The following is a 27,895-nucleotide window of genomic DNA, read 5'->3' as shown; positions in this document are numbered from 1 at the left end:
TTATAGATTGGTTTTCGGTTTCAAGCCCTTCTACTGATCCACAAAAATTGTAGCAACGCACCAGAAGAAGGGGGGAAAGAAAGAAAACTGTTAACATGTGTGTGTGTGTCTATTGTGTCTTGATGATTAAGTTTCTTTGTCATTAGCTTTTCTGTGGTTTAAGATTGAAGGCGTGTTTAAACCTGTGATGTCTCAAACTAAATAATGACATCTCCTGAACCACATTGTCCTCAGAGGCTGGAGTTTAAACTGCAATATAAATGATAAAACACACCTGGTATATTGTTCTAGTGATATTTCTTGATTCTTCTCCCAGGAGTTAGTCATATAGTCAGCTTTAATGGATGGCTATTATCTCCTAGATTACCATTTTCTCAGAATAATGACCATACCTCTGAATCAAGTGGACAGGGTGGACTTTATCTGCCGTCCAGCTGACCATAAGCTCTTTCTGACAGATGCATTAAGTTCAGCTCAACATGCAGCTGCGTTTTAAGTTGCTAAGATGCGAAGTGACACACCAGCAACTCCAATGTGTTTTGCTCGGAAACATTCATATAAAGAAAACAATGTCTGGGTAGCTTTTAAAATGAATATTGCAACATTCCTCCACCTAACCCTAAAAGACTTGCAAGAAAAGGTGAGATTAGCGTTGGCAAGATGGCGGCTGTCTGAAAGAAACAGAACCATCATTCACAAAAACTTTCCCTTTGAGCCAGTTTAATTTAAAGATTTTGGCAAATATATTTCACAGTTGTAGCACTCTGGAAACCTCAAATTGGATTGCACTGGATTTCCTGTCCCTATTCCTCCAAAGGCTGGAAGAAAGGCCAAGTGTGTCTTCATGTCAGGTGGTGATGGGGTTCGACAAGCGGTTATAGGAGGGATTTGACAGCCGTAAATTTCAATAGTTGGATCTGACATTCCTCTTGACCAAGGTCAAAGTGGAAAGGCCGCAGGTCAGATCCTTCATTAAAGATGAGCAACAACCGCAGCCAACAGATCAACCACTTATGGTCACAGCCGTCCTTGTAGTGGGATTTGGTTTCTCTTGACTCTAGCGGCCATAAGAGTCTTAATTACCGTTATCACAAAAGCCATATTTTACATCTCTCTGCTCGGCTTCATCCGCGTTGTCCTCCCCGTAGTGTGAGTTAGTGAAGGGTTCAAACAGTGTCACCACCAATCTCAGATCACACACTCATCCTGACCTGCGATAGTCTGTGATCTGTGTTCATCTGATACCTCACACACAGGGGGGGTCCCTCACAAACACTGTTTACGCTTCACTGTGTCGTTTCATGTGTGAAAACTGAGAAACCATCTCAAAGAGGCATTTCCATCACCTGAGGGACAGCGTGACAGCTTTCAGGAGACATGTCTGTGGCACCACGGTTGATCTGTTAGCGCCTGGATGTTTGAACAACAGCAGATGAGAAATCTTATCCTTTTATTGTGAGTAAAAAAGAGTACAGAACATTTGTTACGATCTGTAAATAACCATTATGGTTTCATGAGGAAAACAGTGACTTCCTTTGAAATGTTTGATTATCTTTTTAGTCAAGGTCATCCATCAGTCGGTTCATTACGCATGTTTCTGAATTATGTTTTTCAGTCAGTTAATAATCTGTTAGGATCATAGGATTTTTTAGTGAGTAATTTAGCGGGAGAGATGTGGAATGTGCAGCTGTATGTCGACATCATGGACTCCTCTGTGCGCGTGTGTTTTATGCTACTTCATTTTATAGGGAAGAGGCTTCGCGATGCATTTTCCTGGATTCCATTTATGGTTGTTTTACTCATCTGCACTGACCTATTTTAAGATTAGTTTAAATTAAATGTATCTGTTTCTCTCTCTAGGTGGCATTTGCCCTTTTCGTTCAACCATGTAGTGATTATGTGTCTAATTATTGTGGTCATCTTTATGTGGGCTCCTGATCGCTCTGGAGACCATAAATCCTTCCATTATGTTTTGGGCCGCTTGAGTTTAGTCGACTCTACTGTAGCTGAAGGCCAAAGCCATGAGTCGTCCTTCGCATCTGTATTTATAATTTGCCCTCAGTATGTTTTGTCTGCATTTTTCCTCTGTTTTGGTTTTGTTATCATCCTGTTCTTGTGGTTGAGATGCTGTGTTGATCTTGGCCCATTTAGACATTGGCCGGAAGTGTCAGGAAGTGGTTATGTCTGTGGTTAACCTACTGTATGCACTACACAGATAGGCAACGACCACAGTGACTCAGCTGACCACAGACGATCTACACAAACCAACAGGTCAAGTACGCTGGATGATGGTGGTACAGTCAAACAGACTAGCGCTGACTAATAGATAATTTGGTCATAGAATATAAACTATGGCACCACACCAGCCACGGCGCCTGTCAACATGTTGATGTTATGACCCGTGACTAATCAGTAGACATTACTGCATTATTACATGGCTATTTAGTGTTCATGCTTTGGACCAGATCCATCGTTGAACTTTGCCTTCATTTTGACCTCAGCTACACATCTGTAAGACTGCATCTTGCACGGTTGTGCTATTGTGTTGACGAAAATCTGCCCACAGAAAAACAGAAATATAAACACCTGAAAGTACCAACAGGTGTCTCCATGACCACATTAGATTAGATGCAGTTAAACAGTATCTGATCATGAGTATTGTTGCTATGGTCTGACGAATACTTTCGGACATTTTGGGAGCTATGACCACTGTTCGGTGCAGGTCCTTCCTGTAGTCATGTTGTCACCTTGAGGTTGCCAGGCAACAGGCGGAGTATTGAGGAGGCCAAGAAACAGTCCAGCATGTAAACCTCCATAAAATCGCATCTTGATGTCTGTGCAAGTCACTTCTTGTATGTATTAGACAAATACAATATAAAGTGTTAATTTGTGGGCTGAAGAGGTAGATTTTGTTACCTTTGGTCAGAGCTAAGCTAGCTGTTTCCCTCTGTTCCCATTCTTTATGCTAAACTAAGCTAACTAGCTGCTAATATGAGAGTTATAATAATCTTCTTGTCTAACTCTCAGCAAGAAAGCAGTTTAAGTCTGTTTCCAAAACTGTTGAATCATTCACTAATATAGATACAATTGATTAAACTGCATATGTACTGATTTAGAATAGTGATTTATCTTTTGACTGGTACCGATTTAATTTCCTGTTATGTTCCCTCTGTAATACTGACCCAAGTTGTTTGCTGTAATTCAGCCAACATGCTAAGTAACATTATTGTTATAAGTCGTACCACAACATAGTCAGGCGATATAGTACTTTACTGGTTATCAGGGCTTTAGAAAGAGGCCCTCATATGCACTTACAAATTTCCTGACACAGAAAATAATGAACTCTGCAGAGAAAACTTGTCCATTAGTGTCTCATTATTGTCACCTCACTGAGTGTTACTGCATAATATCAGCATATTAAAGCGACAGTATCCAATAAATTATTCTGTTTTAGAAGAAAAATATATTGAATAACCAGAACTCACCAGAGCAACGTAAAGTCTACATTGGTTTTTTTTCTAACAGCATTAATAAAAATAGAGAAAGAGTGAGCGTGAGAGAGCGTTCTGTTGACCCAGCTGGTTATATTTCATTACTGTACAGTACAATAAAGGAGTCGGTGCACATTCGGAGCGAGGCACCAGTGCAGCCATAAAGAACAGGGAGGCAACAAAAACAACATTCCTCATTAGGAAAGGCATTAATCTGACCACTTCTAAGAAGTCAAACTAAAGGTTATCTCCACACAGCACATCAGTTAGTTATAAAAGGAAGCACTGTCAAAGACAGTTAGATGGAGCATATAAAAATATTGCGCTTTAGTAGCTTGTGTATACAATAGATGCCACTGCACATACACAGGGTGTGGGCATAGGGCACTGTAGGAACTCCCTGAACTCCAAGATAACTAACAACTGTGTTTCTCTCCTTCTTTAAGGGAAATGGTTTATTTCCTCCTGATGAAAAAAATCTTCATTGTTTCTCACCTTGTAGCTCTGCTTATAGTGATGGATAAACTCATATACAACCACTTCAAAACTGAGGAACTTGGCAAGAGAAGGATTTGTTTTGGTTCAAGAGTCACCACACTGGCCCTGAGGGGAAAACAGCATGTTGCTTCTTGGACAGACTCTAACCTATCCTCTCTGGAAAGCTTTTTGTTTCTCCCTGCATGTGTGGTCTGAGTGGTGTACACATATGCACAGGTTAATTTATACATTATATGGAGAGGAGGGGGCGGTTTTTGCAGTTTTGAAGTGGAGCAGATGACCACAGAGGATCCCTCAGATGACTGAAGGTAGTTCACAGGACATAAAGGATGATCAACAGTGGAGAGGCGTACTGTAAACGACAAGCCACAGACGAATCACAGCAAACCGGATCTGAGGAGCTGACCTGGTTCATGGACATTGTTTCATATCATATACACTGTTGTCTGACAGTTCCCATAACAAAGGAATTAGAATAAGTTCTCTTTTGTACTGTAAGTACGTCTCTGGACTGTACAGATATTATTAATGTGTTCTTTATATAAAAAAGGGAGACGCTGCAGGATGACATCAGCTCATTTATGCGTCTATGGCGGAAATGAACATCCACCAGCAGACACCTATGATGTATCTTCTGCCTCCCGGCGTGTCTCTGTGGCTCTCAGATGAAATGTTGAGTCTGGTGCAGTGTTCAGGTTTGCGTGTTGAGACCGGGGGCCAGTTCTCTGTCACTGTAGCTTTACATCCAGTACATGTCAGATTTATGGTAACAGTGTGCAGGACCCCACACTGTGGTGTTTAGGTGGTCTGGATTCATCTGTACCTCTTGTCTTACTACGACTGGATCTTCTGCTGGTCCTTGATCTAATATGGAACATGGTTAAAAATCCCTCTCTGAGCTGTTTTATTTTGTCTGGACATACCACAAAGTGGCTTTTACAGCTGTAGTTTTGTTCACTTGGTCCAGAACTTGTGCATAAATTTCATTATTCCACCATCAGATGGATTAAATAGTAGTTCAGCTTATGTCACACCACACAACCTTTTAGCAGACTGAGATCTATGACAGCATATTAGAGCCACTGTAGGTTAAAAAAAAGCAAAAAGGATTATTGAGCCAGGGGAGGGGAGTAATATTCTGAGAAAAAGCTAAACATTTCCAAGATTGGCGTGCCCCAGTAGCTTAGTTGATAGAGCATGTGCCCCATGTGAAGAGACTGTGTCCTCACCGCAGTGGCCCAGGGTTCTAATCCAATCACACTGACAGAGGTGCAGTTGCATTGTGGGTAATGTAGTCACCAGCCCTAATGCACCTGATTCAAATAAATGGGTCATTATCAGGCTTCAGCGTTGCTGATGTCTCTTGATTTCTCTTTGTGGGTCCATGTATTGTAGCTCTGACAATTCAAGATGACAAAACTGTCTGAGTTAGCACTTAGTCCATATGACTTCACCTCAAAGCTTTTGGTTTGTATATCAGTGTGAACACGATCAGGGCCAGAACTAAAACACAACAATGTATTTTCTTCGGTCTGAACCAAATGAACCCAGCTATGAGTGTGGTAGCACTCTAATAAAGACAGGAAATAGGACTTGGTTGAACTATTTGGCAGCAAATTTTGGAACTTCATCAATTTCATATTTTTTCCCTGCAACATCATATTATAATCCAATTTGTTTCCAAGGTGTACTGTACAGTAGCTATGGAAAAGGTGACTTTGAAAAAGCGTGGGTCATTGTGACAGTGGGTGGAGAAAACAGGATACTGTAGCACAGTCCTATTGTCTTCTGCTGAAACAGACGTCAGCTATTTTGAGCCTGTAAACTATGATGTTGGATTGGTGGTGCATTGCTCCAGAATGTGTAATTGCCTTTATGGGAGCCATTCCTCCATTCCTTTGTGTGTCCGTACGGAGATGACGCAGTCTATTGTCTGTGTTTTGGACATCACCTCGATGTGGAGAAAGGTCATGGCGTGACTGTTCCATCCTTGTTGTGCTGATGTGACCTGTTTCTGTGTCCCCTCCTGAAACTGAAAATATTGTAAAGGCATTCACCCTGCAGAGGAGTCATGGTCTGGATATGCCTTCTTTTGACTTATCAGTTCACAATCTAAAGTAAGTATGGTGTTTGTGGACTGAGTAAGTGTGCCACCATGGCGTGCTGGCTAAGTTAAACCCATCATTGCATGTCTCAGCTATATCAAACAGCGGTTTGAAAGGAAGCCCTCAGATCCACTGAGAGTTAACCAAGAAATGCCGCCTTGTGCATTCCACAAGAGAGGGGAAGAGGGTCTTTTGTGCTGTGGAGATAGGGGATCATTAAAGGACGCCGTCTCTATAGTAAAAGAAGGTCTTTGTGTTTGATGAGGGTCTCAATGTGGTCATTGTGAGAGAGAGAGACCGCTGAGATCCGCTGTCAAAGTGAGGAGGGAGAATTATTCAGATTTTTAATCTTCAGTTTTGTTGCCACTGTGGGCATAAAGTGTCCATTTGGATTTTTTTTAACAAGGGAGAGAGGAGGACAGTGAGGCATTCGCTGCCTAAGCAGGCTATGGTATGGCTGTGTAGGTGGAGGACGTTGGTGGACACAAGAGAGAGACGTCATAACCGGCTACATGGAGCCACTCTGCATGTCTGTAGTCACAGTTTAACTCACACATGCTAATTAAAAGGCCACTGAAGGACCAATTCCTGAAACTTTGGAAACTTGGAGTTGAACAAACGCTATTTGCACTTTGTGCCTGTGTTTCATTATTATTCACTCTCAGGCACCGTTGTGAAAAGTTCAACGGAACATTATAAACTATGCAGAAGCTTTGTTTCCACTCATGCAAGTAAACATGTAAATATGCATGGAAATAGTGCTGGAGGGTCCAAATAGTCGCTGATTAACCCACAAATCTATAAAAAGAACATCTGGATCAGTGATAACATTAATTCCAGCAATGAACTGGAGCTAATATCATGATGTGCATCTGTTTTGCAACATTTTGAGTGAAGGTGTGGAGCTTAATATGTTATGTTGTGTCTACAGTTTTGTCAACACTTCAAATAGTCTTGCTTCTGATGAATCAGAAATGTGGTCGTGGCACAACATCTGAAAGGCAAAGAGTTCAGCTTGGATTTTAATGATTGATATATGATTTTGTTCACCCAAAAAAGAAATTCAGCTAATGGATGGAAGATAACTTTTCATTATCTACTAACCTCCATTCCAAAGTTGTAGTCCTGTAGTTTTGTAGTCCTTTAATTTGAAACACATAAAGCCAAGTCCATTCTGTCTCAATTATGTCTCCAACTATGTCAGCTAGCTCGGGGTCCCGACACCTCTGACCTGTGAGTTGGGGAACCCCGTTTGTGTGGCTGCTCTCTTTGATTGTGTCATTTCTACACTGACCCCTGACCGGCTCTGTGTGCTTGTGTCATGTCTAGCACAGATTGGCTTGTGATGGTGGGTGGCTTTGCTGGTATGCAGACATCCAAAGACAAATTGTCGCTGTCACTGGGCTATGTGATGAATGGGGTTTTCATGGACACGCAGCTATCCGTTATGTCTCCATTATGAGTCATTCGAGCCACATCCAAAGCATAATTTCTGCACATCCAGACCAGCAAACACAGACAAAACGGCAACTATCTTATACACTCTGCATGCATAAACAACAAGAGTAGTCACAAACCGCAGTGTACACAAACACAGGCGGACACACCTACAGGACACAACAGTTTACCCCACACTGAGTCCTATCTGATGCATAAAGCGGAAAGCAAGCAGCAATATGGACACACATCTCTGCTGTGTTTATGCAAATGAAGTGGACAGCGAGCGTTGCTGTTTCCTGTGTATGTGACATCTGTTCCCCTAACCTCCAATAGCCCATCTCTGACCTTCATGTCGTCTGTTTTTCTGTCTGACAGGGCGGGAAGAAACACAGTGGCCCCTGTGGAGGAAGAGACTGCAGCGGAGGATGTCAATGTTTCCCAGAGAAGGGTGCCAGGGTAAGTCCCCGACTGTCCCTTACAGTCACTACTGCCCTAAATACCCCTGTCTTTCTCTCTTTTACGTCTTTAACCAGCTATTGGTTTTCAATCTAAATACCAAATTAGGTCATGATCACATATGAGGCCATCTAATTTCAGTGACTAGGTTACTGAAAGTGTATATCTTCCTCCTAACTAGCTCAAATTGTAGTGCTTCAAGTTTTACAAATCCTTAACAATGTGCTAATATTTACAAAAAACAATTAGCAGAGCTGGAAGAAACTGACAGGTTTTAATAGTTTCTTAAAGGGGACCTATTATGCTTTTCTCTGCTTGGAGGTTAGTTTGGCATGTAAGAATTGATTTAGCACAGCTGCTCTGTTGTTGTCGAGGTGCTGGCTCAGGCTTGTGTGAGCTGACCAATCAGATCAGACTGGGTATTTGGGAGGAGGGGCCTTAAAGAAACAGGAGCTAAAACAGAGGGGGAATACAGCACTGCAGCACTGGACAGTATGAGAAACCTGATGTGTTTTTAGGCATTAAAGCATGTAAACCTATTCTAGTAGTAACCTAAATTAAAATTATGAATATGAAAATTAGCATAATATGTCTCCTTTAATTATATATGTCATATTCAAAATGGCCCCACATCCTATAAAGAGACCAAAATCAATGATGAATTGATCCTTCTAGCAAAGATTGTCTGTGTTGATGTAAAAGCTTAAAAGCGCTCAAATTGTTTGAGTCTACGGCTGAAAATAGTCCCCAACAAATTCTCTGTTTAATCCTGTGTGAGTGATGTTTGCTAAAGACTACAGTGCCCAGCTGATTTAGGACGTTATGTAGCCTTTTGCTAAAAATGAAACAATTTTAAACATTTACTTCTTCTGTCTGACTTGGGGCTGAGTGCCACAGACAGGGTTGGAAAGTCTGAGTAACACATTGTTAGTTTTGGTCTTTTTATGAAATTCGTTGACAGTAAGAAAAAAATATAGAACAAGGACGGCATCCATGCTTTTATTAAGTGTGTTTATGCCCCTTGTTGCCTCATGTTAACTGGCTAATAGCTCACCATGTGTGATCATGACCTAAAGCCTTCTGGTAGGACACTGAAGTATCACAACAATGCAATGTGAGTATATGAGATCATGTGACTGTATGAGTCTGACATGGGCATGCAGCCATATGGAAGAGTGTGCTGCTGAAAGTCATTAGAAATACTTACCACACTTAAGAACAGTTGAAGTGATTAAACTCACACCATTAACATCTGTTAAAGAGGAGGTCAGGGCGTCTCGAGTGTGGGAGACACATTAGGAAGTAGAATAAAGACGGAAAGAGGAGAGAGGGACCAGGGGTGTGAAATCAAGAGGCAGACATAGACTAAACATCTTGAGATAACAAGCTCAGAGCGAGTGACCGAGGTTCTGCATGACTGAAGGCTTTCTGCTTCAGACACGTGCTGGCCAGATCATCAAACAGCTTTCTGATTGTTGGACTGGGGGTTTCACATCCTAAAAGTTTTTAAACTTTTAGAATCAGACAGCCAACGCCTACTGTCCACAACAAACGCCCACACATGTTGAAGAGTGAAAATAAACAGAATTGAATGGGGACAGACAACGGGGATAGAGAAAATGTTTTCTGGCAGATCAAGCATGGCTGCATTACTGTGTTATACTGTACCTGAAGGTTGAGCAGGGAAGAACATCTGGACAATATTTGGAGTAGGGTTAAAGGGTAACTCCACTAAAGTGTGTTTCAGGTCTTGGTTCGTACTTCTGCCTATGTGAAAAAGGAGTATAAAGCCTTTTGTGGCTCCAGAGGAAGCTGCATGTTATCTGATAAATTGCCTCCAGCGATTTCACTCACTGGCTAAGTTGCATTCTGGGTAATGAAGGCGCCAGGTTTTGAAAGAGGCGATATTTCTGGTTCTGCTGTGTTGATTTGATCATTTGTTCTTAAACTCTCCATAATCATTCCAAAAGTGTTCATCACGTGTTTTTTATTGACTATTGTGTTATTTAAAGGTGCCATATGTAAGAATTTTTATTGAAACCATTAAAAAATAAACATTTCCAGAGAATGCAAAGTAGTAACAGTTCTAATGTTATATAGATATAATTTATAGATATTTACTAAAGTTAGCATGCTAACCAGCTAGCCCCAGTTCATTCTTGTCCAAAGCTCTTGAGCCGGTGGTGTAAGCACCAACACTTCCCCAGTGCTCCAAGCTCACCGTTTGGTCCGCTAGGTGAACGGCTAACTGAGCTAACTGACTATAGATAGCAGCAACTACCAGTTACTGTGGTGATATGCTGTCTGCTATTTGAATATGAATTCGACAGGTGGCCAATTCTTACATATTGCACCTTTAAGAGATTTATTCCCCAAGTTCATCATGGTTTGATGAATCCAACAGCATGTACAGTAAATGTTACATGTGCATATGTTACTTTATGTTTGCCAAAACCGCTCCTGCTCCAGGAGAGAAAAGAAGGCATTATATCTGATAGACAATTTAGTGATTTATATACATAGTAACTTCTAGGAGACAAGACTGTGTAAATGAAAATATTAGTAAAGATAGGCAAGTGAAAGGGATGTACAGAACATCATATATATTTAGAAACAATAGTTTAAAGTTACACTACTTTTATATTTCAAAGGCAAACTTAAAAGAGCTCAAACTGACCAGTTATTCCAGGTCTTTCTTTCTCTTGTGAAGAGTACTCACAGGAACTATACATTTCTCAGTTCAGATGTGTGATGTGGTAAACTCAACAACTGGAATGGACTCCTATAAAACTCCCAGTTTACCACCAAGAGCAGCTCCTGTGGGAGGAATTCTTTAAAAATACAGAGGTGAAGGAATGGTCCAGCAACTGTACTCTGGCATGTACTGAGAATTTACAGTAGGTCTGACCTTCGCCCTGCACGCTCTCTGTGGATACAGGAAACCCTGCAAGGAGCCATAGAGAGAGGAAGTTCCACATTCCACATCTGAGGGATGCCAAAGTCTGATGGCAGGGTCCGCAGACTACTTTTTCTCTTCCGTCTCTCTGTCTCACTCTTCCTCTGCGTCGGTTGCAGGGAAGGGTTTCAGTCATTCAGTGACAAAGTGATAATGGCAGTGCCAAGAGAGTGCAGACCTTTCATTAACAGGGAATTTTTGGCATTATTTGTGTGCTAAAGATTAACATGTCTCTCACACATCTTGAACCATTTGTAACTGTAAGATAAGATGTTACTTTCACAGCCAGGCAGTATGAATTTTCCTTTGTTTAAGTCTGTCACTTGTTGTCTATGACTTATTGCATGCAAATTAAAGCTGTAAATTTCCCAAGGCCTGAGAGTCTCACACATAATTTGATCCGACAGTTTTGTTGTCCTCATATGCATTCCCCGACTGATGGACTTGTTTGTGAATACAATGGAAAGCGAGATGGATTCTCACAGATGTTTCCATCTGTCTCTCCTGCTGTACGTCCGTCTCCTCACTTTCCAAATCTTTCCCCCGAGGACAGTCATGGTGATGAGCACTTCACTGAATGGGTCAAACTGATCCTTCGCAGCTGTCTGCATTGGCTGAGACTTGACACAGCTGTGGTGATTAGCTGATGGTTGTTAATGGGTAATTGGTGGCTTTAGTCGTGTCAGCAGCTTGATGAGGCTGCTCTACGTGCTAATAGGATTGTTTTAGTCAAGCAGCTTTGTCATTGTGTCCAAACTTTGTATTTTTACCTCAATATTTCTACATTTTATATTATATATATTGTATCTGTTTTGCCCGTTCACTATGTTTGAATTTCTAGCAAAATTAACTGAAAGATGCTGAATAAAAACTCTAAAACTCTACTACTCATCACCAAATAGTAGACAGGCGAAGTTAGCCACTTGCCAGTGAGTTTCTTGGAGGATTTAGCTACTAATGAGCCAGACATTCCTCTCATGAGTTGGTGGAGACCAAAAACGGAGCTTAAAGTATGGTGGATATTGGACTAATCGTACATCATGGGAACAGATACTTGACTATAAATAAATGCTTATGCTCTGTGTCTGTCAGATGTGTTAACAGGCAATCGGCTGCTAACACTGTTGCCGTACTTAAAATGTACAGTACGTTATTTTTGCCAGTAGGTGTCTCTCCATTAAGACAATGAAAATAAGGCGGGGCTGACACTAAAGGAATTTTAAAATCCTAACTGATCTTGAAATTGGGTTGCATCGTGCACATAAAGATAATCTTCACTGACGTCGTCTCTCTGATCTCGAACATGAGATTCCACCTCATGTGACCTCATGGGGAAGCAGATATAAATAAAATGGAGACTACAGCGCAACAACTTGCTGTGGTGAAGTACTTTGCAGCGAGGAAAACAACGAGACACAGACAGAGACAGAGTAAAAGAATGGGACTGATTGTTTGGTAGGGATTAGATATATTCATTTCATGGGTTTTCTGCTTTGGGGAGGGGGGGGCAGAGATTTGGCAAGCTGACTCTGCAGCCTTACCACCCACTCCCCTAGCAACGAGAGCAATGCAGGCGTGCAGAAAAATATCAAACTGTAGACTTTCAAAAGTCCTCATTGTTCTTCTGCATCATTAGTGGATTGTACTCCTGATATTGGAAATAAAAAGGAGAACAAGCTGGCATTTATACGAAGAAAGTAAAGTGTGCTCAAATGAAACAAGGTAGGTGGTGTAGTAAAACACAGTAGTTGTGGTCTCTGAAGCATGAAAAACCAGGACAGCATGAGGAACTGAGCACAAGGCTCCCTACGTCCTCACCAGAAAACATGTTTAGCAGATCAATGCTGTCTTTTGTGCTTCAAGTCTTTCCGTCGTCAATTCTGAGAAATGAGGAGTGGCGCCGGGTTTTATAGAGAAAAAGAAACTGCGGCTTGAAGAACACCAGCGTCCATTTGCATGAGCTCACTGTCTGTCCTCATCCTATACAGTGGTGATGGAGAGATAAAGAAAACATGAAAACAGACAGTGGACATGGTAGGAAAACCATGACAGACATTCTTCAGATGGAGCGATGCTGTCCTTTCCACCATGGGAAAAGCCTTCACAGCTGATGTAGGACAGGAAATGACACACGTCTCAGGAAGCCGAGCACAATGTCAGTCCACTGATCTTTTTTTAATATAGACGCTCTCTGTTTTTGTGGGAACAAGATCGTCTGTGTGTTTGGATGTGTCTATAAATGGCAAAGATTTCCTTGTTCCATGAAAACAAGTCCATACCTACAGTCTGAATCCCAGTACCCATGACTATCATGTACCTTCCTGTCTGCTCAGGGACAGGATAACGGCACAGAGAGGAATGCTGTAGATTTGAAACAGATCAAAGAGTCCTCAGAGTGTATTTTTCACTAAAGGGTGGAAGCCCTGTGATTGGGGTTTCCACGTTCTGGCTTTGTTTGGAGGATCTTGACCTTGAGACATTGAGGACATTTTGCAACCCCTCGGCTTACAAAACCTTTTCAAAGCAAATCATAAAAATCAGAAATGTATGACATCCATGGTGAGGCAATTCTTTCTTTGTCTCCATCTCTGCAGACATTTGGGCCTTGCATTGTGCATAAAATCAGGTTGAACTCCTCTGATTAGAGCTGCAGTCCCATCTGTAATCAGTAACTTTGCTCAAATATGATTCATCTCCTCTGATGGAAGGTAATTGTTGAGAGATAAAATAAGTCAGTGAAATGATTTACAGACACTAACAGCAGGCCTTGTAGCTTCACATATCAGCACAAGACATAATGTGTAATGGCAGCTTTCATTCTGTAAGGCCCTCAGACAAGCCCTGAAATCAGGAGCCTCATCCATACCTGTAGTCCCTCTCCCCTGACCCTGACCCTGACCAGGCCAGGGAAGAACTACCAACTGTGGAGCAGTGTGTCAAGGGAAATCAGGGGAGTGAAGCAAAAACCTGCTGTTATCACTAAAACTCTTGGACGGGAGGATTTTTGGAAAGAGGAATTCAGTGGGGATCACAGGCTGGCTTTGTCTTGTGTGAAAATTAATGCAGAGGAGCGGTAGGAGAGAAGCTTAGACAAACAGACAGTAACCAGCTGTTTGTGTGGTTAATATATGATGCACCATTCAAACGTGGGTAAGAAGTGGTGTTAAAGTTGAAGATACAGTAGCTCAGCCACTGTGTGAATAAGTTAAAAAGGCGTCAAAGTCTCCACACCTCACACATTACATTCCTCATGTGGTTAATTTGTTTTCCCTACTCCTCATAGACCAACCAAGCAATCTGATTGGCCAACAAGACACGATCAAATCAGCACACCCAGCTCATCACTAAAAATATTACTTTGCCATTTCCATGGCGCTACTACCGTAGCTTAAAAAGACATGTCAATACTTAACCCAATCTTTACATATATTGTTATTGGAACCAAAATGATTTCAGCAGCTTTAAATGTAAAGTGTATAATTTCTGCCACTAGGGTTCTCAATCAAAACAAAACAGAAGATGCAAGTAGCGTGGGATCATGGGAGAAACAAACATGAAGACAGACACATACAGCACAGCTCAGACATAAAAAAACACTTAATAACAAAATGAACACCACATGATCACATCATTTTTCTCCAATGACGTCTTCGTCTGCCTCCACAATCAAAAGAAATTCTTTTCCCGTCTTTTCTTTTTTTCTCCATTACATTACTGTCAAAGACAAGTTTGACCCGCCGTCCTGCACCCAGCTGTGGTCCAGCTTAAGGAGCCTATAAAAGGCTCAGTCTCACATTTTAAGATGATGGCTGCTGTTTAGGAACAAGAGGACTATTGTTGTTGCCGACAAAGGAGCATCTCTTTTTAAAAGACCCACACACACGATTACACACACATCCACGCAAACCTAAAGGGAGACACACAAATGGACATATTATTACTAAAGATGAAGGAATTATAAAGAACCTCAGTCTTTGAAAAGATTATTAACCATTCGCTAAAATCCTCCCCTGCACAGCAATTGTCCAATCATAGCTTAGCAGCTGTAACTCGGCACAAATTCCAGTTTTGAATAAACTGTCAATGTTGTGCATGGTACTGAAGTTTGGACGTTTTGCAGTTTTGTCACTTTTTAATTTTTCAAAACCAAATGTTTTATCATCAGCCAGCACATGGTGTGAGTGTAACCAAGGACAAATGGTGAACAAAGACCATGATGAGAAGAATAAGCCCAGGGTATTCAGTTTCATGTTGTGGCTAGGATTGCCTCATGGGACTCATACAGTACTTGTTCACTGAGGAATATGGCTGCTTTTATGTCCGATCACAAGCTTCCCCCCATTTCTCGAACTGTTTCCTGTTGGACCCCTTCTGTTACCAGTTCAATCTTTTCCGTCTCATTGAAAAACACATACAGACACACACCATGTATTCCACATCAATCAACTCTTCTCGGGAAAGTCTGGTAAATAAGGTGTTAACACTGTACGTCCTCTGGGGATGTATGTATTCGATTTGCAGACAGCAGTCAGGAAATGTTCTGGTCCACAAAGAGGGTTGTAGGAAAAATGTGACCAGAGTTGTGGGTCACCACAGCAACGGCATGTGTTCCCCATCAGGCCTTGTTGTGAAACCTACATCGGGGGCCGGCTGCAGAGGAAACAATTAGATCTCCTCTAAGTCCCCTCATATTTATTCCACTTTTCTGAGAAAGACGTGTTTTCAGTACAGACTTTTCTCTCAGGAGAGGGGATTGGGCCACACAGTGGAGGAGCATAACTTCGTTTTGAAAAAGTTGTGTAATATGTGAAGGTCAAGGTAAAAGACTGCCCTCTACATCTTACTGGAATTAGGGATATCAACTTGTAACCCACATGTATACCCAGTATTACCCATAAGTCCAGTGTCACCTCAGAAGCCCTTTATTCAGTCAGTGAACCCCAAACGTTTGCCCTGATTTGCTCCCTTGCAAACTATCCAGGAATGTCTATAGCAGCTGGAATCGCAGTGGGTGTTGCATCCTTTTGTGGGAAATTGAAAAACTTTTCCAGGCTGGCAAAATTGGCCTGTGGGCTGGTCCAGCTGGATGGACCGGTGGGTGCAGATAGAGACCTTGAGGATTACATGGGTATCCCTGACACTAATGCTAATGGCTGCAGTCCATACCAGTCAGGGCCAAGATCACAGCTGGGTATTCGACTATAAACCTCATTTGCCCTCCTTGTTTTTTCTCATGGCTGTGTGGTGTTTGAGAAAGTGCTATACACATAATAGCTTTGTTAGTTGTGTGAGTTGACGGATAGAAATGTCGGTCAGTTGGTTCATCACTGAAATATCTCAACAACTATTGAATGGATTGGCATGAAATTTGGTACAGATGTCCTTCATTCCAAGGTGATAAATCCTAATGACTTTGGTGATCCATAGACTTTTTCTCTTGCACCATCATGAGTTGGTAATTTTTTTTGTGAGTAAAATGTCTCAACAGCTATGAAATGGTTTGCCATGAAATATGGTACAGACATTCAAGTCCTCCTCAGAATGAATTGTAAGTAGCTTGGTGATCTCTTGAAGAAGCATCTCCATCTCTTGATGAAGACAGTGTTTGAGACAGTGGATGGTTTTTGTGGTTTGTCAGCAAAGCAGCGACCTTACATTGAATGTGATCATTATGCCAAGCTTACGATGGCGTGGTCCCAGGAAGTCTGCTCATGCTGAGGGCTGTCCAAACAAAACGGGATTAAGTTTCATCTAGGGTGACCTTACAGTGGACAAAATGTGGTGAAGTGCCCTCTCTTCACTATAAAGGTATCATGACTTTCTGCATGCTGGTGCCCCACCACATATGGCTGGTGCCCTTTTTATTTATTTCGCCCCTGCCCTTTAAACATTCTGGGTCGGCCACTGGCAAAACGGACGTGACGCTGTAGTTTTTCCAATTGCCAACTAAAAGAAAACAAAAAGAACTTTTTGTGAATGTTTAAAACAATTACTTCATTAAAACATTGAATTATGCAGACCAGAATCTTTATTCAATCACATTATGATACATCAATATGTAGAAGTACATTCTGTAGTGTTTTATTGTTGATGTCTTTAGTCGTAATATAAATATAAACTAACTTTCTCACACTTCATCACAGCTCATGAGGCCTCTCAGACTGTTACACTCTATATAATTCAGTATACATACCTTCGTGCCCATGGGTGTGATGTACAATGTCAGAGAACAGCTTCATTGAGGAAGTTGAGTTGTCCTTGGTGGACTTTTATAAACAGCAGGCCACTGCACGCTGGGCGATCGACTGTATGGAAGCTGTAATGGCATTGTAATCACAGTGATAAACGTAACAGTGGGATTATAGAGGCAACACACCCATGATGGACTTCATTGTAGACACACGATACAGGCACACAGGTGGTTGGTCTCTGAGGTGATGGCGACACCTCATTTGAGACTGTGCGCCATATTTGCTCTTTCTCACACACACATATACGCATAGGCTGCAGCTGTGTCCTGTTTAGACACACATGTGCTCAGACCACAGGCTTGAGACGTCTCATTCTTCTAACATGAGGCAATAGCACAGGTGTCAGGCCCCAGAGACCCCTGGGATAGCTGGAGGTCCAAGCTGTTCTGTTCTCAGCCTGGGATCCCCCCCTCGAGTCTTGATACTCAACACACACCCTCGACACACACACACACACACACACACACAGAGACTCTCACAGACACTTCAGTCTAACCACTGCTCATTAGCAGCCCTTTCTCTCTGGTCTGGATGCTGTCAGATCTCTGGCAGACGCTTGTGCACGTGCTCAGTGGAAATGACACACGTGAATTCAGAAATTAGCTCAGAGTCTAAACACATTAATTCAAATGTAAACTGGTCTCAAAGCAGCCAAACCACTCTAAACAAAGAGCAGCAGAGAAACAAAGCATTGGACACGAAATGATGGATGTTTGTCTGAATGTCATCACTTTTCATCCCTCTACTTCATCTCTCTCTCTTGTTGCACATGAGAAATTTTAAGGGGATGAGTCAGAGGAACTTGTTTGCGACAGAGGACATCTTGAGGGTTCAGGTCTGGCTGGAGCATTTTAACTTTCTCACGGTCATTTCTTCATTATATGTCATTTTTCATATGCTGCTCTTTCACCTGTTGCCTGCGTGGCCTTCTTCCTTTTCCTGTAACTCCCAGCATCTCATGTTATATCCACTCTGATCCACAATAGTCATCTAGAAGTAGGACACGTTCCTCCAGCCAGGGATTCAAAAAACTGACCTCCCTGACTTCAGCCAGGAGATCTAAACACACTCTAATAGATATCTAAACATCATCTACAGATGTTTATTTACTCTGCCTGAGTCCTCCTCAGGGCATCCAGTTGAGGACCCTCTTTTTCCTCTGAGCGGAGCCCCTCATGCTTCTCCCCTAACCCCTGATCTCCTGCACCCCTCCAGGGGAGCTGAGCCCCGTTTCCCCTCTGGGCATCACGTAGAGGGATGCGGATCTTCAGGAAATGAGTCCAAGAAAAATGTATCCAAGAAAAACATATGAGCTGGGTCGTAGAGCAGTGGGACCGAATCCACTAAAGTGTCTGAGCCCGATTGTGGGAGTCTGAGGGAAAGGGCAGACATTTTCGTGCTCACGTGCTGGCCTCTATTCTCCCTTCCTTGCTCTCTCAATTTTTCTTTTCTACGTTCTTTTTTTACTTTCCTCTCTTCTTCCTGTAAACGACTTTCTTTCCTTAATTTCAGTCATTCCTTCAACTTCTTACTTTTCTTCCTTTCTTCCTTTCTTTAATCATTCTTCACCATCTCCCCTCCTGCCTTTCTACATCCTTTTTTCACACCACCTTTCCTTCCTTCATTTGTTCTTTTCAACTTTGCTTCCTTTTTTTTTTCCTTCGTTCTTTCTTCATTCTCTTGATTAGCTTTTTTCCCTTATTTCCTCCATAGTATGCAGGAAGCAGATCATTTCAGAACCACTGAACCGCTGCTAATGTCCAGTAAATAAAGGCGTCAGTATGCTTCAAACAAAGCGCTTGTTCGGTGGGTGAAACCACCTCTCTCCACACTTCTTTAACACTTTTCATGTGTAACAAAAGAGGAACCCAAATGCAGAGACAGAGACAGCCAGGCAGGTTGAAAACAAAAAGCAAGCTTTAATGAGCAGACGTACGAAATCCAAAAATCCAGAAGTGCAAACTTTCAAATGGCCGACAACAAAAACTGGCAACAAAAAGGCAGGCAAAGAAAAAGCAAAGTAACAAAACAAAACCAGGACAAACCAGAAAACCACGAGGAACAAATCAGGCACACAAGGACCGGGGGAACAGGCACAGGAGACAACTGGACAAAAACAGACAAACCCACAAAGAGTGAGGGAACAACACAGGCTTAAATACAAACTACACTAACGAGGGGATGAGGTGTCCTTGGTCGGATGTCGTGCACGCTTAAACTTAACTAATCCACCTTCCCCTACATCACATACTGTAAATCCTCAGCAGAAACCTATCAGAGACACTCATGATTTTGAGTGTTGTGTGAGTAAGTGCACCCACTGACAATGTTTCTGTGGAAGTTTGGAGCTGTCAGTGCTTCTGTCCCACAATGATGACATCAGAGAATAACGTTCACGCTGCTTTGCATCAGTCTTCCCTCACCACAACCCTCTCTGTTTAGATTCCAGTGTTATTCCTGAGGAGATACAGTATAAACAAGCACCAGGAGGGCAAGCCATCTGAGATTTTAGGCATTAACATTGTTTGCAACAGAGTAAACGTAGAGTTAATTATCCCGGAAAACAGGCGTGTTTGTGTGAGTGACAGTTTGTAAGATTGCATGTGTGTCCTGAGTATACAGGGTAAGTCACTGCAAAGATTAACGATGCCTGCCTCCAAGTCATGACATCTGTTTTCCTGTGATGTTGACCCTCTTTATCTCAAAATTATTGTTTTAATCAGTTACTCTTTGGGTTTCTACTGTCCTATAGTTTCCAGTTTTTCCAGACAGACAGATGGAATAACAGGGGGAGCTTCCGGCCAGTTGTTTATTGATTTATTTTATTCCTCTCCGAGGTCAGAGGTTTGCGCACGGGGCGGTGTGTTCCCATCCTGTTCTTAGCGGGCCATTCCCAAACCGTCCACCCCAGGGGACAGTCTGGGTCCAGATGAAATTTATGGTGTCAGACGGGGGAACTTTTAATAGATCTGTAATTTAGGAATGAGAAATGCAAACACACCCACATACACACAGCGAGAGGGCAGAAAGAGATTACTGCATTTTATACAACATGAAGAGGAGGGATTTTCTCAGAGGTTCCTCGATATGGGTCAGACGTCGTGAAGGCATTTGCTTTGGTTTACAGAAGTAATGTGGCGGAAATGTCAATATGTCCACTTAGAAATCCAACTGTACTTACAGCCAATGATGCCATCGTCCATCATGATGTTTTACTGGGCACATCGTCATGTGCCAGTGTGGCAGGCATCGCCCCACCCACCAGCTCTCTCCTCATTAGGACACACAAATGTCGGGTTTAACTGTCCAACATCCTCCTCACACATTCCTACATCTGCAAAAAGATGGAGCTGGGATGTCTCATTGTCAATGACGCACATGATATATGAAAGAAGGGGTTAATCCTCAGGAAAACGATAGCTATGGTAAAGATAGGAAAACCTTGGAATGACTTATTAGTATAGTCGGTTTGTGAGATCTTAAACTGCACATATCTGCTGTGAGACTGTTATTCTTTCTGCCTTGTTTTTTTCACTATCAGCATCCTGTAATCCCACAGTCTATCTTCAGTCACTTTGTTAAGCTCGTCAGGGTGTGTGTTTAATGTGTGTTTGTGTGTGTGGTAGTTTATGCCTCTCAAACGAGGTGAGAGGTGATTGGATAAAAAGCAGACACCACTTGGCAGAGCAGGCTGCTGTTTTTATGGCTCTTTTACAACCTTTCTTTTAGTCAGTTTCTTAACAGTCCTAATTTTTGTTTATATGCAGAGCTCCAGTTTTATTGTTTTACTGCCATTTATTTTGACTTTTCTATCCTCTGTGTGGTTAAATTGTGTCATTGTAAGTCCGTTATTATTTCCTCCTGTTACACACCTCTTGTTCACCTGGCTGTATGTATTCTAGTCCTTCTTGTTTATCTGATTATTTTAGCTCACCACAGCAGTGTCTGTCTGGGGCTGGGACCATAAATGTTCATTATAAAGTGACTCCTATCATTTTAACCATTAAATAGATTTATGAAAGCCAGTGGGAAAATGATGTGAGCTCACACAGTGTACACACAGACGCTTGAACCCACGTGATGTCACAGCTGGAACGCTGCGATATTCTCACCTGGCTTTTGACTTTTTTATTGGAATTACCCACTTTTGTTGCTGTTTGTGGACTGGTACCTTTGTTTCTTCTCTTACATTACCTGGCACTGACACCAGCTTAGCCCGACGCCATTCCTGAAGCGCTGATCACTGATTTTGTTTACAAGTAGCTAGCCAGGCTAGCTTAGGTAACGCGGAACGGACAGGACCTGAAGGACAAGGATGAGCTCATGTTGGGGTTTTCTTCCTTTCTCCATTATGAGAGCTGCTGCTGCAGCAACAACAGAGGCTTCGTAAACACAGACTATTTACAGGCATGATTCCATGATTCCTCCTGCTGTTTTGTTATTGATTCTGCAACGATAATACTGCTCATAATTACAGCAATCAGTCAGGCAGGCGATGTAGATAAAGAAGTTTGGGTAATTTAGGGAATGGACAACATGCAGCAAGCATATTTGTTCTTTTCTATTTTCGGGCCGGGGTTGGCACAGAAAGGCATTCTACAGTTAAATATGAAAACTGAAACTCAATTCATCTAACTGTCTGAAAGTCTTTAACTCTGGAATACTTTGCCTTGTAAGTTAATGGTTTGGCCCATGACATGTCGGACAGTAGTGAAAAATGCTACTTGTTGTCGCACTGTAGCCCGTGCTGAGGCCTTCTAATAGCTTACTTTATCCAATCAACAGTCCAAATGCATGAAATTACCAATTAACTATGACATAAGACAAAGAAAAGCATAGAAAGAAATGTATTCTCACATTTAAGAAGCTGGAACTTTTATGGTGAGTTATTCCTCATCCAAATTGAACGCAGAGGGACAGAGGATGCTGTTTGTTGTAAACTGTAAAGCCCTCTGAGACAAATTTGCGTTTCTGAGTTTAGTACAGTAAATATAACAGACATGACTTTACTATCTACTAAGCCTCCCTGGCTCCAATCAGAGGTTAAATGTCTGGAGCTTATTGGTCACCTGTGATCTCCTCTCTTCCTGCCTCATTTCCTCCTCTTCCCCCTGTGACTCGAGTAGATTTGAGCACTGATTGATGGCTTGTCGTATCCCATTATGAAGGTCACGAGACAAGAGGTTGAAGGTATGATGTGAGTCGTCTGTAAGAGAATAAAAATAAAGGAGCACAGACAGCTACAGATACAGAAGAAGGCCAGAGGGCAGCACATGTCTCCTGAGCTTCATAATCTGGTAAAGTCATGACCAGCCTTCAAAGACAGAGAGGAGCTCAGACCCAAATCGACACACATGTACGAGTGTTCAGGGTTTTTTACATGTCCGTTTGAAGAGCCTTAAGGTTCCTCTGATCCAAATTTCAGGTACCTTGTTTGATCCGGTTCAGGATTTTACTACAGTACACTGTTGAAGAATTATTTCTCTTTCTTAACACTCTTTGTTGTATTTCTACTGTCCTGGCCAGTCTCATAGTTTCTACTATATGTCCATTCATGCTTTTTTTCCCCGTCTCTTGCGATTTTTGCTGCTGTTTCAACATGTACACTCAGTTTTTTCCATGTTTTTTCCCACATTATATGTGGCTATCCGCCCAGCAGAGACCAGCAGGAAGGGAAAGAATACAGTCAGAAAAAGGAGGGTAAGAAGAGATACAAAGGGATGTGTGAACACTCAAGAGTTTGGAGTGAAGGGGAGGAAATGCTGGGTGGAAGTCGTGTGAGCAGATAAGAATGGGGAGTATAGGGGTATGAAGGAAGTGAAGCTGTGGAGGACTGGTAATTAAAGCGTGCCAAGGACTGGGGAGGGAGTTAGCTCCGGAGAGGATGGAGAATGGAAATGGTGAACGTCCAAAGTGTTAGTGACACAACAGGCCACAGTGAGGATTAATAAAGAATTATTAACCCTCACTGCTTGTGTTTGTAGGGTTGTTTAATTTAACTGCATTATATTGAGAGATGCTTTTAATTTGTGCACAAACTATTTATAAACATGAGGGGGAACATCAACTGACTTTTTAAAAATACAGATGTAGCTAAGGGGTCTGAAGTGAAGCCAGTGTGTAATGCCTTAAACCTGCATTCTTTCTAATGGCCAGCAGGGGGCAACTCCACTGGTTTCAAAAAGATTGCGATTGTGATTGTGATTTTATGGAAGCTTAGAGAAAACGATCCTACTTCTCACTTGATTTATTACCCCAGTAAACGGTTTCCTAATGAGTTCATGGTCTCCATCACAAGTCCTCACTACAACAGCATGTCCTCTGCGTCTCAGTCAGATCTAAACAGGTAATCCTTCCCCTCTCCATCCTCATGGTCACAAACCACAATGGTGACAGTCATAGTGCCAACATGATCCAATTGGTGACATCACTGTGGGTTTATACTTGGGGTGGAAGAATCTTAGAGGCACATTTCAATCTGTTACAACATGATCACAAACTGTGACCTCAGTAATAAACATATAGTTAAATATCACCACTTGGAAAGTGCCACAATCCCTCACTGGCTTCCCAACCAGTAACGCACTGTATTTGATGGTGTCTAGCCAGAAGCTCTGCCATCAGATGCTGAACCCAAGTCCCTATGGCGGAGCACAAGGGCTGGGTCCCTGTTGCTACGGGGCCTTAACTAACTTAAGTAACTGCATTTGGGTGAAACAGCAACCTAAACATATAAAGAATCACCTTACTTTAATGTGGGAACCAAAATTATGTCTCTGGGACACCTTATTTGCCCTAAAATGCCTTTTCCAAGACATAACTGTTTTTCTACTGTACTTTTATTTTTGAGTGATTACAGGAGATTCAGCACACGTAGCTGTTAGGTGCTAGAAGTCCACACACACACACACACACACGCACACACACACACAAACACAAACACACAAATATGCACTGAGAAACTTCTCCCCTGTTATCAGCTATGAAAGGAGACTGGTATTTATCAGCCCGCTGTTTAAGGCATGCAGAAAGATACAGAGCAGTGCACATAGTGTACCATGCAAGTGGTCTAGACAAGGATCTCTTATCTCATGCACTCTGTCCCTCTGTCACTGTATATTTGACTGTGAATTATGGCAAAATGTCTACCCTGACAGAACCATTTGTCTTCAGAAAATTGGTCAGCTTGATTTATTTCTTTTTCATGAGGATGATGATTTACGGTTGTCAGGGTGTGTTGGTAGAGTGCACCGTACTTCATATGCCAGAGGGCCTTTTTTCCATACCATGAGGTTTCATAGAAAAGGAAACAGGCGACAGTTTGCGTCCAGATCAAATCTTTTACATAAAATCTTGACAAGAAGGTGCAAAGGTACTTATTCCAACTGCGCTGTTTTCTATCTGTATTTCATCAGTATTCTGACATGTTGTTCTCACCAGAGTCAGAGATGTTTACATGCTGATTTCTTGCAGATATTTGACCTCCCGTCCTGCTGTTTTCTGGCTGTTTAGGGTTCTGCCTGTTTATTACTGGCTTGACATTTTTATGTTTTTTAGCCACGCTATCACGACTCAGTCCTCAACTTTGGTCCAGACTGAAATATCTCAAAAACTGTATCTGGATAGCCGTCACATTTTGTACAGACATTCATGATCATGACCTTGCTGATCCCCTGACTTTTCCTCTTGTGACACCATGATACCAGACACCTGCAATACACATCACATTCCTATCAGCCTCATCTGTACTTTTCTTTAGCTTTATATCCTGCTGTCCTTCATCGTTCAAGTGTTTGTGTCGAAGATGACGTCAGGGCAGTTTCACATGGCTATGATGCCTTCTAAAATCTAAGAATCCTACACTGAGGGGTTACTAATGTGCACTGGAAAACAAAAATAAGAAAAGTAGCTGCTACCAAAAGTGAGTCCGGTATATTTCCTGACTCCTGCTTTTTTTCATTTTATGTTGTGTCTTTTCCTTTAAAAGTTAGACACCATGATTTATCATAAATATCTTGAGCATTACAGAATCGCCAGTATGGTGATAGCATCATCATAGCGGACAAGATACATCGATGCTATCGTATTAGGACAGAGCCTCTGAATGCTCAGTGCTATAGCTGCTTTCATGTGTAAAGTCAAAATTCACAGCACACACTGTTTGAAACACCGCCTTTTATTTGTGATAAGTTTGAGTTGTTTTGACAGGACTGTTGTGCATCTGTTGTCTCTATAGGCAACAGCTGCAAGGGCGAGATTGAAGACAAAACACAGCTCCTGTTCCAAAAATCCACCGATATACACAGCACTGATTACCACACACACACACACACACACACACACACACACACACACTGGCTGTATGTATGACTGCACACGCATCTAACCATCAGTTATGTGAGTTCATCCGAGGCTTTATCTCACACTATCTGCATCTGATTTGTCTGTGAGCTTGTTTGAATTGTTGCCTGACACTGTTTAGGCTCCCTGCAGTTTTATTAATTCCTTCGAGACCCTTGGCTCTCGCTTCGTACGAGAAGGCCCAGAGCCATTTCTGTCTGGGGACAAACAACATCAGTGTGTTTGTTGGTTCTCACAGGAACACTGTCAGGCCTCAGAGGTCATCACTTACTGACCCAATGAACCCCCTGACCATATAAACACACCCAATTCCCAGGGTGTCTCCACCCTCACATGTTTTTCGACCCTTGTAAAAGTGCTGCCCGCGTTTCCATCCTACAAACCCTCGTCGACTCTCTTCTGAGTCCACTCGCTCTATGAGATGTTAAAGACACACGCAGCATCCTGTTTCTGAAGAGATACGCGTTCGTGCGCGTGTTTTAGGCACCTGTTCGACCTGATCTGTCAGTTAAAGCTCCTCACCCTCGCTGAACAACTCCTTAATATACACATTTATTTGTTTTATATCCTGCTGTTCTCCTCTCAGAGTCTGTAGACAAATCACAGATCCCTCTCTGTGTTAGGATATAAAACTGAGATGTTTAAAAATGTAGCACAAGTATGGCTGTCAGACTGCCAGACTCACATTTTCCTTCCTTCCTATCTGCCCGCCTGTCCTCTATCTTTCATCACTCTGAGTATCATAATCAAACTGTTATATTTAGCTTGCAGATTAGGAGGCTGTCTGCAGTTTTCAAACAGACAGCAATTAAAAATGCTCTTTAAACAGGCCTTTAAAGTCTGCTTGGCCCAGCTGAGTGTCTTTTTTTCATTAAGGAGACATTTGACAGCAGAGTCTGGCTTTATCTACCTCAGCTTAATCTCCTCACTGCTCTCTCTGGCATGTCCTGGAATAACATTGTGTGTGTTTTTAGAGGCGCTCTCAGATGCGTGTAAGATAAAGAGGGAAGAGATATTTCAGCATGCAGGTTTTAAACCGTATCCAGGCAGACTCTAAAACAAAAAGACATGATTTGCATGTCATTGTGTAATTTCTATTTTCTGCTCCTTTATACTTCCACTCCACTACATTCTTGAGGCAAGTATTGTACTTTTTATTCCACTACATTCATTTGATAAATGAAGTTACTAGTTACTTTGCAGATTACATGCTGCATCAGAGCCAAAGTACTGCATTTTAAAATTAATCTCTATATTTAATGGGTAATCAGACAGATAAAACAGTGATTCGGATCATCAGAAAACCCAGTCAACCCATAGTGTGTATACATACAGTACATGTAATATGTATAATTTACTTTTACTTGTACTTTTGATACTTAAGTACATTTAATATCAGATACTACAGATATAGACAAATGACATAGATAGATAGATACAGACTTTTACTCAAGTACTGTTTATCAGGTGACTTTCACTTTTACCACGGTGGTATTTTAGTACAATATCTTTAGTTTTACTCAACTATGACTTTTGTGTTCTCATTACAAGACTGATTAAAAATAAAAATACACCAAACTGTGAGTCTGTATACAAGCCACTTTTCTTTATATTGTAAACAGTAAAAGCAGTGTACAGAAACAATAAATAAAGAATAAATACTGGATAAATTAGTGTACATAGTGTAGATTGATTATGCACATTATGTGCATGTATTCAGGACATAATTGTGTAAATTATCTGCATATTATGTACACAAGTTTGTTATTGACACTGTAAGACTGATGTAACTGTTCATCAGCGTCATGGCCTGAGGGAAGAAACCAGAAAGAGAGTGTTCTGTGTGGTGGCTGACCCACAACCAGGCAATGATGGAGGTGGTGGGAACAGATTGGATGACTGAGGTGGAGAATTGGATCCACAACTCCTGAGGCAGGTGTAGATAATGGATCCCAGAAACCTGAAGGTTTCCACGGTAGACACAGTGTTGCAGAGTGAGAATAATCATGCTGTTTAATCAGCATCTTGATATGCCACACCTGTCAGGTGAATGATTTATCTTGTCACTAACACGGATTTAAATTAATTTGTGAACAAAATTTAAGAGAAATAAGCTTTAAGCCACAAAGTCTTAGGTCTTTGATTTCAACTCAAGGGGAATGTATATAGTTGTATTGCGTCTACATCCCTGAGTCTGGCAGTCAGTTTTTATCTCCCAGCTGTTTACAGTGCACATCTGTAGTTACACTGTTTGACCACTGGAGGGGTGTTAAGAGCTGAAGGAGAGGATTTCAGTCGACAAAGAAAAAGGTTTTGTCTCCCCCTTGTGATGCAATC

The 27,895-nt window shown here is 41.8% G+C and overlaps 1 protein-coding gene across 1 annotated transcript in view; it reads left to right on the top strand.

Annotated features, from left to right (window-relative positions):
* The window catches only part of col4a2 (collagen, type IV, alpha 2), a 64,027-nt gene that overhangs the window by 14,149 nt on the left and 21,983 nt on the right, over nucleotides 1-27,895 (top strand). Inside the window, exon 4 of the mRNA XM_073473338.1 lies at nucleotides 7,910-7,990. Coding sequence (XP_073329439.1) covers nucleotides 7,910-7,990 — 81 coding nt within the window. The remainder of the gene's footprint in view (nucleotides 1-7,909; nucleotides 7,991-27,895) is intronic.

This window comes from Pagrus major, chromosome 9 (genome assembly GCF_040436345.1).
Source record: "Pagrus major chromosome 9, Pma_NU_1.0".
Classification (NCBI taxonomy): Eukaryota; Metazoa; Chordata; class Actinopteri; order Spariformes; family Sparidae; genus Pagrus; species Pagrus major.
This window is presented reverse-complemented; position numbering and strand designations above follow the sequence as displayed.